The following is a 14,565-nucleotide window of genomic DNA, read 5'->3' on the forward strand; positions in this document are numbered from 1 at the left end:
ATATACATGTAGATTTGTAGGCCTGTCTAGCTATACATATACATGTAGATTTGTAGGCCTGCCTAGCTATACATATACATGTAGATTTGTAGGCCTGCCTAGCTATACATATACATGTAGATTTGTAGGCCTGCCTAGCTATACATATACATGTAGATTTGTAGGCCTGCCTAGCTATACATATACATGTAGATTTGTAGGCCTGCCTAGCTATACATATACATGTAGATTTGTAGGCCTGCCTAGCTATACATATACATGTAGATTTGTAGGCCTGTCTAGCTATACATATACATGTAGATTTGTAGGCCTGCCTAGCTATACATATACATGTAGATTTGTAGGCCTGCCTAGCTATACATATACATGTAGATTTGTAGGCCTGCCCTAGCTATACATATACATGTAGATTTGTAGGCCTGCCTAGCTATACATATACATGTAGATTTGTAGGCCTGCCTAGCTATACATATACATGTAGATTTGTAGGCCTGCCTAGCTATACATATACATGTAGATTTGTAGGCCTGCCTAGCTATACATATACATGTAGATTTGTAGGCCTGCCTAGCTATACATATACATGTAGATTTGTAGGCCTGTCTAGCTATACATATACATGTAGATTTGTAGGCCTGCATCTAGCTATACATATACATGTAGATTTGTAGGCCTGCCTAGCTATACATATACATGTAGATTTGTAGGCCTGCCTATAGCTATACATATACATGTAGATTTGTAGGCCTGTCTAGCTATACATATACATGTAGATTTGTAGGCCTGCCTAGCTATACATATACATGTAGATTTGTAGGCCTGCCTGGCTATACATATACATGTACGATTTGTAGGCCTGCCTGGCTATACATATATATGTAGATTTGTAGCCTGCCTGCCTAGCTATACATATACATGTAGATTTGTAGGCCTGTCTAGCTATCCATATACATGTAGATTTGTAGGCCTGTCTAGCTATACATATACATGTAGATTTGTAGGCCTGCCATAGCTATACATATACATGTAGATTTGTAGAGACTGCCTAGCTATCTACATATACATATACATGTAGATTTGTAGGCCTGCCTAGCTATACATATACATGTAGATTTGTAGGCCTGTTTAGTTTATACATAATACATGTAATTTGTGCCTATAGCTATACATACACATGTAGTTTTGTAGGCCTGACTAGCTATACATATACATGTAGATTTGTAGGCCTGCCTAGCTATACATATACATGTAGATTTGTAGGCCTGCCTAGCTATACATATACATGTAGATTTGTAGGCCTGCCTAGCCTATACATATACATGTAGAATTTGTAGGCCTGCCTGGCTATACATATACATGTAGATTTGTAGGCCTGCCTGGCTATACATATACATGTAGATTTGTAGGGCCTGCTAGCTATACATATACATGTAGATTTGTAGGCCTGCCTAGCTATACTATACATATACATGTAGATTTGTAGGCCTGCCTAGCTATACATAATATACATGTAGATTTGTAGGGCCTGCCTAGCTATACATAGTACAAGTACATGTATAATTTGAATAGGGCCTGCCTAGCTATACATATACATATACATGTAGATTTGTAGGCCTGCCTAGCTATACATATACATGTAGATTTTGTAGGCCTGCTAGCAATATACATATACATGTAGATTTTGTAGGCCTGCCTAGCTATACATATACATGTAGATTTGTAGGCCTGCCTAGCTATACATATACATGTAGATTTGTAGGCCTGCCTAGCTATACATATACATGTAGATTTGTAGGCCTGCATAGCTATACATATACATGTAGATTTGTAGGCTCTGCCTAGCTATACATATACATGTAGATTTGTAGGCCTGCCTAGCTATACATATACATGTAGATTTGTAGGCCTGCCTAGCTATACATATACATGTAGATTTTGTAGGCCTGCACTAGCTATACATATACATGTAGATTTGTAGGCCTGCCTAGCTATACATATACATGTAGATTTGTAGACCTGCCTAGCTATACATATACATGTAGATTTGTATAGGCCTGCCTAGCTATTACATATACATGTAGATTTGTAGGCCTGCCTAGCTATACATATACATGTAGATTTGTAGGGCCTGCCTAGCTAACATATACATGTAGATTTGTAGGCCTGCCTAGCTATACATATTACATGTAGATTTGTAGGCCTGCCTAGCATATATATACATGTAGATTTGTAGACCTGCCTAGCTATACATATACATGTAGATTTGTAGGCCTGCCTAGCTATACATATACATGTAGAGTTGTAGGCCTGCCTAGCTATACATATACATGTAGATTTGTAGGCCTGCCTAGCTATACATAATACATGTAGATTTGTAGGTCTGCCTAGCTGTACATATACATGTAGATTTGTAGACCTTTGTAGACCTGCCTAGCTATACAATATACATGTGCCAGACAAGACATTGCATTTGGTGCGGTTACTCTCCTGTGACATCAGGACATTCTGTAAGTCTCCTTTTTTCTCTCACTGACACCACATTGTGTGTATGTGTCCCCTGTGGTGAGTATGTGTCTCTGTCCTGTTGGTGTTTCACCTTTTTGACTTTACATCCCTTACCACAGACATCTCATTTGTAAGGTTTCTCTCCTGTATGTGTGCTGAGGTGTCTCTGTAGGTCACCTTTTTGACTACATCCCTTACCACAGACATCTCATTTGTAAGGTTTCTCTCCTGTATGTGTGCTGAGGTGTCTCTGTAGGTCACCTTTTTGACTACATCCCTTACCACAGACATCTCATTTGTAAGGTTTCTCTCCTGTTTGTGTGTATGTGTCACCTTTTTGCTGAGAAACATCTCATTTGTGTCTCTGTAGGTGTCTCTGTTGGTTCACCTTTTTGACTACAATCCCTTACCACAGTCACCTTTTTGTACATACCACAGGAAATTTGTAAGGTTTTCTCTCTCCTGTATGTATCCTTACGTGCCTCTGTAGTCCCCGAGACGGTTAAACCACTTACCACAAACATCACATATGTATGACCTCTTTCCATTGTCGCCAAGGTTCTCTGATCTGTCGTCCACTGTCTTGCCTGAATATCACCTTGGAAAAACATTGTCTTCTTGTAGACACAGTCAAAACTATCTATAAATACCATCCAATAGACTGAGGGAAATGGTCCTCTATAGCCAGGTGGTCTTGATACACAGGTTCAATTGTGTTGAACTTTGTCATATGGGACGTAGAGAAGTTGCTTTATTAAACAGGTGGTCTTTATTACAGAGGTGGTCGCTAAGGCAGGTTTTACTGTACATCTGATTTGATGATTCTGAAATAAACATATACATAATAAGTTCTACTTAATTAATAAGGTGAAAGTAGACTAATTCCGTACATTTAACAAAAGTTATATATTTAGGGGCCTGTATCGTTCACTTTTGTGAAGTTTATGACATTTAATGTAAAATTACAAGTTTTCTTGTACCTTTATGTAGTAAACTAAAACCAGAAAGTTGTCTGTGATTCTCTAATGGTTGATAAATACATGTATCTGTACATATGTATATTGTACATACAATATAAATTATATTCTCTTTTTTACGTCCTAAACTACATGATAATGTAGATTCAATCGGTCTCTGACAATTTGATTTACCACGCATTGCTTATATTACAGTCCAGTATGACACGAGGTCTTCATGATCACTTTACAATTAGAGTTGACACACAGGGACCTGGCACGATTTTTTAACTAACAGTTTACATATATAATATAATATATGTTGGTTAAAAAAAATTGTGCCATGTCCCCTGTGAGTTGACAGCACAGAGAATGTAAGATAAACAATCTACTGATGATGTTTACTCAGTGTCACGGTCAATGTTAACGTCGTCTACAAATATGCCCTAATTATCATACCTTTGTCATTGTTTATGTAATTCCTTTGTTTGTATCGTCTGCTTATATTCATTTCCCCTTTGAATCACAGTTTACTAATTAGTTTATAATTACATAATTGGTCGTATCAGGTGTGACACTAATTATTGTTATTACTGACCAAGTATATATAAATCCGATTTCAATTTCTTTATTTTCAAATGCATTATATAATGGCATATATATATTTCACTACTGACACTGGAATTCGGGGATCTTGACACTGTTTGTACATTATATCCCCGGAATAAAAAAAACACACTCACATGATAAAGGCTAGATTTTGCATAAGCAAGGACTAAAAAATCCTGAAATTCTTAAAAATGCATATGCATGCAACTTTCTTATTGCAATCAATTACCTCGCTAAAGAAACCACTCAAGTGAAACACGAATTTAAAAATCTGTGGTAATTTAATCTGACATGTGACCATTACATTGTGTATGATGTAAATTTGAAGGATCTCCCTAAATAACGACAACAAACGACAACACGTTAAATACAAGGAAAAAATAGTGACAAAACAAAATATGTTATTCAGTACATTAAAATGAACATTTCTACCAAGTTTTATGAATATTAGTGGAGAAATCAAGGAATTAGAGCGATTTGAATATTCTGATATCGGCCGCTGGCCAACGATAGATCGAGTGACAGAGGTTTGCCGTGACGGTATACCGACAACACATCGTGGTAACATCGGAAATATTTAACATACTTTGATGCTAGACGAAAGATCTTGGCTCAGTAGTCCATATAAGTGGCAGGGTCGTCCAGCTTTTTCTTTGTTATAAAAGCATTAACATTTTTTATGTTTGCGTATCCCCACTGTTCAATAGATATCTTGTTTAACGATTTTTGTTTTCCGATTCTGCATTCCATACCACCACCGATAGACATATTTTTGTATGTTTGAACAGGATCCCGCCACACAAAGTCAATAATTTGTAATGCCTTAGTGTTTCTTTGCTCACCGGTAGACGAGATCAGTAGGCGATGATTGAGATAGTTGTATTGGAGGTACTCCTACATGGGGGGCTGAAGTCGATGGCATGGTATTACGAGTGCGGGGAGGTGTCATGGCTGCCGGCTCTGTATCATATCTACAAATAGTTAGTGTTCGTATCTTTCCCGATCATTTTCACCACGGGTTTCAGCCTTTTTGCGTGCCCGCTTGACCTGTTTTAGCTGCAATTCCAAATCCTGTAAATCAGGATCCGGATCGTCCACCCCGACCACATTCTTGGTGTCACCACGTGTAGGCCGAAATCGTATCCCGTCACACTATCATCAAATTCCGAATGACTATGTTCCTGTACGTACGGAGTCGGTAAATTCCATCATCATTTTGGTCTCGATGGCATTTTATGGTGTAGATTGAAAGCGATTTAAACTAGCAGCAGTCAGCAACCGCCCCAGCATAGCATGGCGAGAACACTTAATAAAAAAAATGAGGCCGCATGACAAGTAGATGCAAAGCTAGCATTTTAAAATACGAAACTATCTAAGGGTCAATTTACAACTATATACCACTTCATAGCTATACATGTAGATTTGTAGGCCTGCCTAGCTATACATATACATGTAAATTTGCAGGCCTGCCTAGCAATAGATATACATGTAGATTTGTAGGCCTGCCTAGCTATACATATACATGTAGATTTGTAGGCCTGTCTAGCTATACATACACATGTAGATTTGTAGGCCTGCCTAGCTATACATATACATGTAAATTTGTAGGCCTGCCTAGCAATAGATATACATGTATATTTGTAGGCCTACCTAGCCATACATATACATGTAGATTTGTAGGCCTGCCTAGCTATACATATACATGTAGATTTGTAGGCCTGCCTATAGCTATACATACACATGTAGATTTGTAGGCCTGCTTAGCTATACATATACATGTAGATTTGTAGGCCTGCCTAGCTATACATACACATGTAGATTTGTAGGCCTGCCTAGCTATACATATACATGTAGATTTGAAGGCCTGCCTAGCTATACATATACATGTAGATTTGTAGGCCTGCCTATAGCTATACAAACACATGTAGATTTGTAGGCCTGCCTAGCTATACATATACATGTAGATTTGTAGGCCTGCCTAGCTATACATATACATGTAGATTTTTAGGCCTACCTATAGCTATACATATACATGTAGATTTGTAGGCCTGCCTAGCTATACATATACATGTAGATTTGTAGGCCTGCCTAGCTATACATATACATGTAGATTTGTAGGCCTGCCTAGCTATACATATACATGTAGATTTGTAGGCCTGCCTAGCTATACATATACATGTAGATTTGTAGGCCTGTCTAGGTATACATATACATGTAGATTTGTAGGCCTGCCTAGCTATACATATACATGTAGATTTGTAGACCTGCCTAGCTATACATATACATGTAGATTTGTAGGCCTGCCTAGCTATACATATACATGTAGATTTGTAGGCCTGCCTAGCTATACATATACATGTAGATTTGTAGACCTGCCTAGCTATACATATACATGTAGATTTGTAGGCCTGCCTAGCTATACATATACATGTAGATTTGTAGGCCTGTCTGGCTATACATATACATGTAGATTTGTAGGCCTGTCTGGCTATATATATACATGTAGATTTGTAGGCCTGCCTGGCTATACATATACATGTAGATTTGTAGGCCTGCCTGGCTATACATATACATGTAGATTTGCAGGCCTGTCTAGCTATACATATATATGTAGATTTGTAGGCCTGCCTGGCTATACATATACATGTAGATTTGTAGGCCTGTCTGGCTATATATATACATGTAGATTTGTAGGCCTGCCTGGCTATACATATACATGTAGATTTGTAGACCTGCCTAACTATACATATACATGTAGATTTGTAGACCTGCCTAACTATACATATACATGTAGATTTGTAGAACTGCTTAACTATACATATACATGTAGATTTGCAGGCCTGCCTAACTTTACATATAAATGTAGATTTGTAGGCCTGCCTAACTTAACATATAAATGTAGATTTGTAGGCCTGCCTAGCTATACATATACATGTAGATTTGTAGGCCTGCCTAGCTATACATATAAATGTAGATTGGTAGGCCTGCTTAGCTTAGTAAATAATTGTGACATATTGCAAAAACAACAACAACAAATACATGATACACAGGGTTTACGTCAAAATAATCAGATTCAATATTTGGTTGTTTACTAGCCGACTAATAGTATAATTAATTGATATATATACCGGTAATTTAAATGATCAAGTGTAACATTTGTTTTTCACCATCGATTTTTGTTCGTTTCGTTGTAATGTTGTACGAGATACTCCACACTATACTTTATCACTGGTACTCCTTTCTCAGTACTTGAAGATCCTCATCCCCGGGTATGTAAAAGTGCCCTTAGTGGTCTCACCATCTTCACTACCAACTGTGTAAATAACCCGATTAAAACTATCGACACTGACTTTCTGACGAGTCCTCTGGATATTTTGACATGTTTTCCCACATTCAGTCTCATGTAAATGAGTAGTTCTACGTGTCTCGTTGACACAAGATTTCTTATTTACTATGTTAGGCATATTAAGATAAGTTATTTCACATAAGTTGTATATGTTAGACATCGATTCCGTATGCGTTCCGATAAGTTCGTTATTGTCAGATGGACGCCCTGTATGTGTCCTGATGTGTGTCTGTAGGCTTCCCGATTGACTTCCTGTATCAGTACCGAGGTCTGTATGTAGGTCTCCCGACTGACTTCCTGTATGTGTACCGAGGTGTTTCTGTAGGTCTCCCGACTGACTTCCTGTATGTGTACCGAGGTGTGTATGTAGGTCTCCCGACTGACTTCCTGTACGTGTACCGAGGTGTGTATGTAGGTCTCCCGACTGACTTCCCGTATCTGTACCGAGGTGAGTGTGTAGGTCTCCCGACTGACTTCCTGTATGTGTACCGAGGTGTGTCTGTAGGTCTCCCGACTGACTTCCTGTATGTGTACCGAGGTGTGTCTGTAGGTCTCCCGACTGACTTCCTGTATGTGTACCGAGGTGTGTCTGTAGGTCTCCCGACTGACTTCCTGTATGTGTACCGAGGTGTGTCTGAAGGTCTCCCGACTGACTTCCTGTATGTGTACCGAGGTGTGTCTGTAGGGCTCCCGACTTACTTCTTGTATGTGTATCGAGGTGTGTCTGTAGGTCTCCCAACTGACTTCCTGTATGTGTACCGAGGTGTGTCTGTAGGTCTCCAAACTGACTTTCTTTAATAAGTGTACCGAGGTGTGATTGTAGGTCTCCCGACTTACTCCCTGTATGCGTCCTGGTATCGCATCTGTAAGGGGTTTCTTCTGTATGTAGTCTTAATTGTAGCCTCGGGGAAGCAGGCTATCTGAAACCTCTCGTCACATGTGACGTCACATGTGTGAAATTTATTCGCTGTGTGTGTTTTGACATGATTATGTAAAAAATATTTCCTGACAAATCCTCTTCCACATATATCACATGTGTAAGGTTTCTCTCCTGTGTGTGTCCTGTAGTGTCTCTGTAGGTCTCCTTTTTGACTACATCCCTTACCACAGATATCACATTTGTAAGGTTTTTCTCCTGTATGTATTCTGAGGTGTTTCTGTAAGTTTTGTGGCGTACAAAACCCCTTACCACAGACATCACATTTATAAAGTTTCTCTTCTGTATGTATCCTGAGGTGTGATTGTAAGGGACTTCTCTGACTAAACCTCTTACCACAGACATCACATTTATAAGGTTTTTCTCCTGTATGTGTCCTGAAGTGTTTTTTTAGGTCATATGCCACACTAAACCCCTTACCACAGACATTGCATTTGTGCGGTTTCTCTCCTGTGTGTATCAGGAGATGTCTCTGTAGGTCTCCTTTTTGTCTAAACATTTTACCACAGACACCACATTTGTAAGGTTTCTTTTCTGTATGTGTCCTGTGGTGTTTCTGTATGTGACCTTTATGCCCAAATCCTTTACCGCAGACATCACATTTGTAAGGTTTCTCTCCTGTATGTGTGCTGAGGTGTCTCTGTAGGTCACCTTTTTGACTACATCCCTTACCACAGACATCTCATTTGTAAGGTTTCTCTCCTGTATGTGTGCTGAGGTGTCTCTGTAGGTCACCTTTTTGACTACATCCCTTACCACAGACATCACATTTGTAAGGTTTCTCTCCTGTATGTATCCTTACGTGCCTCTGTAGTCCCCGAGACTGGTTAAACCACTTACCACAAACATCACATATGTATGACCTCTTTCCATTGTCGCCAAGGTTCTCTGATCTGTCGTCCACTGTCTTGCCTGATATATCACCTTGGAAAAACATTGTCTTCTTGTAGACACAGTCAAACTATCTATAAATACCATCCAATAGACTGAGGGAAATGGTCTCTATAGCCAGGTGGTCTTGATACACAGGTTCAATTGTGTTGAACTTTGTCATATGGGACGTAGAGAAGTTGCTTTATTAAACAGGTGGTCTTTATACAGAGGTGGTCGCTAAGGCAGGTTTTACTGTACATCTGATTTGATGATTCTGAAATAAACATATACATAATAAGTTCTACTTAATAATAAGGTGAAAGTAGACTAATTCCGTACATTTAACAAAAGTTATATATATAGGGCCTGTATCGTTCACTTTTGTGAAGTTATGACATTTAATGTAAAATTACAAGTTTTCTTACCTTTATGTAGTAAACTAAAACCAGAAAGTTGTCTGTGATTCTCTTGTGGTTGATATATACATGTATCTGTACTATGTATATTGTACATACAATATAAATGTATATTCTCTTTTTTACGTCCTAATAAACTACATGATAATGTAGATTCAATCGGTCTCTGACAATTCAATTTACCACGCATTGCTTATATTACAGTCCAGTATGACACGAGGTCTTCATGATCACTTTACAATTAGAGTTGACACACAGGGACCTGGCACGATTTTTTAACTAACAGTTTACATATATAATATATATATGTTGGTTAAAAAAATTGTGCCATGTCCCTGTGAGTTGACAGCACAGAGAATGTAAGATAAACAATCTTCTGATGATGTTTACTCAGTGTCACGGTCAATGTTAACGTCGGCTTTAAGTACAAATATGCCCTAATTATCATACCTTTGTCATTGTTTATGTAATTCCTTTGTTTGTATCGTCTGCTTATATTAATTTCTCTTTGAATCATAGTTTACTAATTAGTTTATAATTACATAATTGGTCGTATCAGGTGTGACACTAATTATTGTTATTACTGACCAAGTATATATAAATCCGATTTCAATTTCTTTATTTTCAAATGCATTATATATTGGCATATATATATTTCACTACTAATATTGGAATTCGGTGATCTTGACACTGTTTGTACATTATATCCCCGGAATAAAAAAAACAAACAAAAACACACACACACACATACAATGTACACTCACATGATAAAGGCTAGATGTTGCATAAGTAAGGACTAAAAAATCCTGAAATCTTAAAAATGCATATGCATGCACCTTTCTTATTGCAATCAATTACCTCGCTAAAAAATCACTCAAGTGAGACACGAATTTAAAAATCTGTGCTTATTGAATCTGCCCATTACATTGTGTAACGACAACAAACGACAACATTGTGTAACGACAACAAACGACAACACGTAAAATACAGGAAAAATAGTGACAACACAAGATATGTTATCCAGTACATTAAAATGAACATTTCTACCAAGTTTTATGAAGATTAGTGAAGAAATCAAGGAATTAGAGCGATTTGAATATTCTGATATCGGCCGCTGGCCAACGATAGATCGAGTGACAGAGGTTTGCCGTGACGGTATACCGACAACACATTGTGGTAACATCGGAAATATTTTAAAAACCTAACGACAACAGAAGATATGTTATTTGTCATACTAAAATGCATCTATGTACAAAATTTCATTAATATTGGAATAAAAATGAAGACTTTATACCTGTTTTAATGTTACGAGATCGGCGACTGGTCAGGTTTACTACCGACAACAGATCGATGACTCACACACGCCTGTACACGCTTGTGTACGAGTGCATGGTGTGTTCCTGCTACGCCTACATTTTATAACAATAGATAAAAAGATCAAAGAAAGTGTAATTATAGTCTGTTTCAAGTTTCTTACTACATGTACTTACCTGGTGTTTACATATGCGTACATATAGGATTATTGCGTTGTTTACCGTCAGTTGTTAGTTCAAAACTATCTAATACTTTTATTAATATTACATATAGAATCATTATTGAGATGAAATATCATTTTATAACACAATTGTTATATGCAGAAGGTGATTTTTTCCTGCAAAAATATTTTTACGGCATCATAATCTTCTTCTCGAAATTTACACATGTTAAACATGAAATATCATGATGTATGCTTTCTCTAATGGATGGATTAAAATTTTATTATTAATTTTAAAGATGGTGACTTTTTAACTTTATTATTTAGTGAAGAAATTGATTTGGTTATTCTCCACCACTTACCACTTTCAGTGATCTACGACTAAATCCCATGTTATTGGACTGCATCGCATACCATAGACACAGGGGTTGGATTTCTCAACATGTTTAGTTAATAAACATTTAATATCAGCTACAAATAGTTACCAGACGGAAATACAACATTCAGTTAGATCTACATTCCACAACAATTGCAATTGAGTTTTAAAAGGTTTGATTATGTTTAGATACCAACTATTCAGCATTTTCACCACAATCGTCATTTTCCACAAAACCGGACCCCTGCTAAATCGAGCAACCGGATTACACATTGACTGCACCGCTAGTACTGCGCAGCAATTTTTATATTTGAAGCTACATAATAATTTTTTTATGATAAAATTTAAGCCATTAATTCCTGTACATAGAAATAATATTTCAAAAATGTTTTTAATCGTAACAACGCACAAAGAATAAAGTTATTTTCGGAACTGCATTTTGTGTTGCCTTGGTGACGTGAAGAACTACCCCTGCTCGCATTCGTTCTTAGACTGGTTCCCGCCTCAGTTACCTCCCTTGCATACGCTTCACCACGGTCCCTAGTGAGCGGAGCTCAGCCTGGCGGAGAGTAGAGAACTAAGGGAAGGGAACCAGTCTAATTCGTTCTGAAAAGCGGCTATCGGCGTACGCCTGTCACGTGAACGGGCGACGACCGGGCGATCTCGCAAAACAAGCATAACCGGCGTATTACATCATGACGGACATTTCTTCAGAGCTTTAGTAACATTTTGATTTCTGCATCAAACATAATCAAAGACTGAATTTAAGTTGATAAAATAGATAGCATGTTATTCTAATTTGGTTAATATTATGTTATGGTAAACATTTATTACGCTAAAATTACCGTTAGCACGAGTAAGAAAAATATTTCTACTTGTACGTTTACAACTTTTATATTAGACAAATTAAAAGTGATTAAATAGTCGACGCATGTGCGTGGTTGTCTCTGTTTCATAATAAATGAGTGATTGTTTTTCATATAGTAAAGGTAGAGTTAATAATAGAATGTGTATTTGGAAAAAAGCGATATTGCCAATAAAAAAAATAGCTTTCGAATATTCGTATTTTTCAATACCGTGCCCAGAACTTTAAGAAATTCATAAATCATTAGATTTTAAAATCAATAGGATACCGTGACTGGATAATGTCATGTTGTTGTTTCGCCTTTTGGAAAATGAACAACTCCTTTATTCTCATTTTTCTTCATCGCGCATGATACACGTGTATGCTGTTTATTCCAAAAGAACAAATATAAGAAATTGCATCATACTACATTAATCTCTTGTGTTGAAGTCTCTTATAAAATAGAAAATATATATGGTGGCCTATATCTGCCATGTCGCAATGTCGTTCACAAAATCGCTCCACGCGTTCCTGTTGTAATGCACATTTGATGTAATGTATGGTGCATTGTAATTTATATTGTAGAATTACATACATATAATATGAGATAATGTTCTAGCATTACAGCTTGGAATTTAATTACGCATCACAAGACAATACATGTCACCAGTAGAATTCTTTTTCTCATGTCTTGACATAGGAATTAACAATGCCCGTACAATCATATTCACTTTTGAGTATTCTTTTAGAATTATGTATTTACAATGTACATGTAGGTATAATAATGTACATATCAATCTATTTTCTTATGTTACACTCTGAATTACATGTGTTTGACGAAAACGATTCATTACAACTTTAAAATGTGTTGTTTTTGAAAGTGTAAAACCTATTAGATTTACAAATTTTATTATAATCATACTAATAGAATGTACATGCACAGGCATTTGGTTCTATAAAATGCCGCGACACCGTACGTATTACACTATATAGAGAACAATATCTATAGAGCAAAACCTGGGCTATATATATATATATCTAAGTCTATACATCACTGCACATCTCGATGTATTCGCTTCATAAATGTATATCTACATACCTGTGTGTATCAAAAGAGGTTTCAATTCCTGTCCGTTAATGAATACAACAAGAAAATCATAATGTTTGGAGAATTTATGTCTGAACGGAATGAGTTTTGCTTAAAGAAAGTTTCGTCTACAAATATCTAACCTTTATTCCGCCATCTTGCGCCGGTATTAGCCGGTGATTCAAAACCGGCTGATCCGGCGTACGCCGGTCGCGCAACCGGCGCACTTTTTCATTGAATCGAGTGACTTAGCCGCCTCGCCGGGTCGCCGGCAACTTCGCTAGCCAAGGGTATAAGCCGATACTCTACTTTTACCCTTGGCAGATCTGACTTCAGAACGGGTAGTCCCGCACTGCGCCACCTGCTGGATCACCGCAGTTGCGCCCCTTCCATTTACGTAATAAGCAACCAATTAAAAAGCTCGTATCATTGTTGTATGGTTGAAAAAATGGCAGCGCCCTATGAAACACGCGTGTTGTTTGCGACAGATTCAAAATACCAAAGATGAACATGTGTGTGAGTCATTTGTTTATTAGTGAGTTCGGACACCAGTTTTTGCGTTTCATGCAGAAGTTCTGCAGTGTCCAATTTTGTAACGAGATCGTAGTATATCTTTTAATTGTTTAATTTGTGAAACATAAACCACGCACGTACTTTCCAATCTGTTTGGAGAGCAACGTCTCCAAGACGTTCATTTAGCTGGTATAAAACATCTAATTGATTAAATAGATAGTAATATAACTTCGCTAGGAGTTGATGTTGACAGACATGCCTGATGCCTCATTATACAAATGTAGGTCACTATACTACCGCTTCAGTTCAGGTTTGTTGACAAATCAAAGCTGCGTTTTCATTGGTCGCCTGAACCTAGCCGCATCCAATCAGAATTTGAAAGCAAAAACACCTGTTCTGAAGTGAGATATGCCAAGGGTAGTAGGAAGAGAATCGGACTTAATACCCTTTGCTAGCGAAGTTGGGTCGCCGGCGGCCGCCCGCTGAATCGAGCAGGGGTACAGACTGACGGCTGTTACGTAGCTGTACATACATGTACGATAACTGTTACAATGTTACAAATTTGTATAATAATCTTATATCGACATAATTAATTTTCTCTTTGTTACTGGCTTTCTGATTGGTCTATT

General features: G+C 37.5%; 2 protein-coding genes across 4 annotated transcripts in view; both read right to left on the bottom strand.

Annotated features, from left to right (window-relative positions):
• The window catches only part of LOC138306390 (uncharacterized), a 256,651-nt gene that overhangs the window by 151,361 nt on the left and 90,725 nt on the right, over nucleotides 1-14,565 (bottom strand). The window lies entirely within an intron of this gene.
• Nucleotides 7,313-8,852, bottom strand: LOC138305837 (zinc finger protein 596-like). Its single transcript, XM_069246101.1, has 2 exons — nucleotides 8,690-8,852; nucleotides 7,313-8,163 (listed from the first exon to the last, which is right to left on the bottom strand). Exons 1-2 carry the CDS (start codon nucleotides 8,850-8,852, stop codon nucleotides 7,313-7,315), a joined length of 1,014 nt encoding a protein of 337 aa, XP_069102202.1.

Source organism: Argopecten irradians, chromosome 13 (genome assembly GCF_041381155.1).
Source record: "Argopecten irradians isolate NY chromosome 13, Ai_NY, whole genome shotgun sequence".
NCBI classification, from domain to species: Eukaryota; Metazoa; Mollusca; class Bivalvia; order Pectinida; family Pectinidae; genus Argopecten; species Argopecten irradians.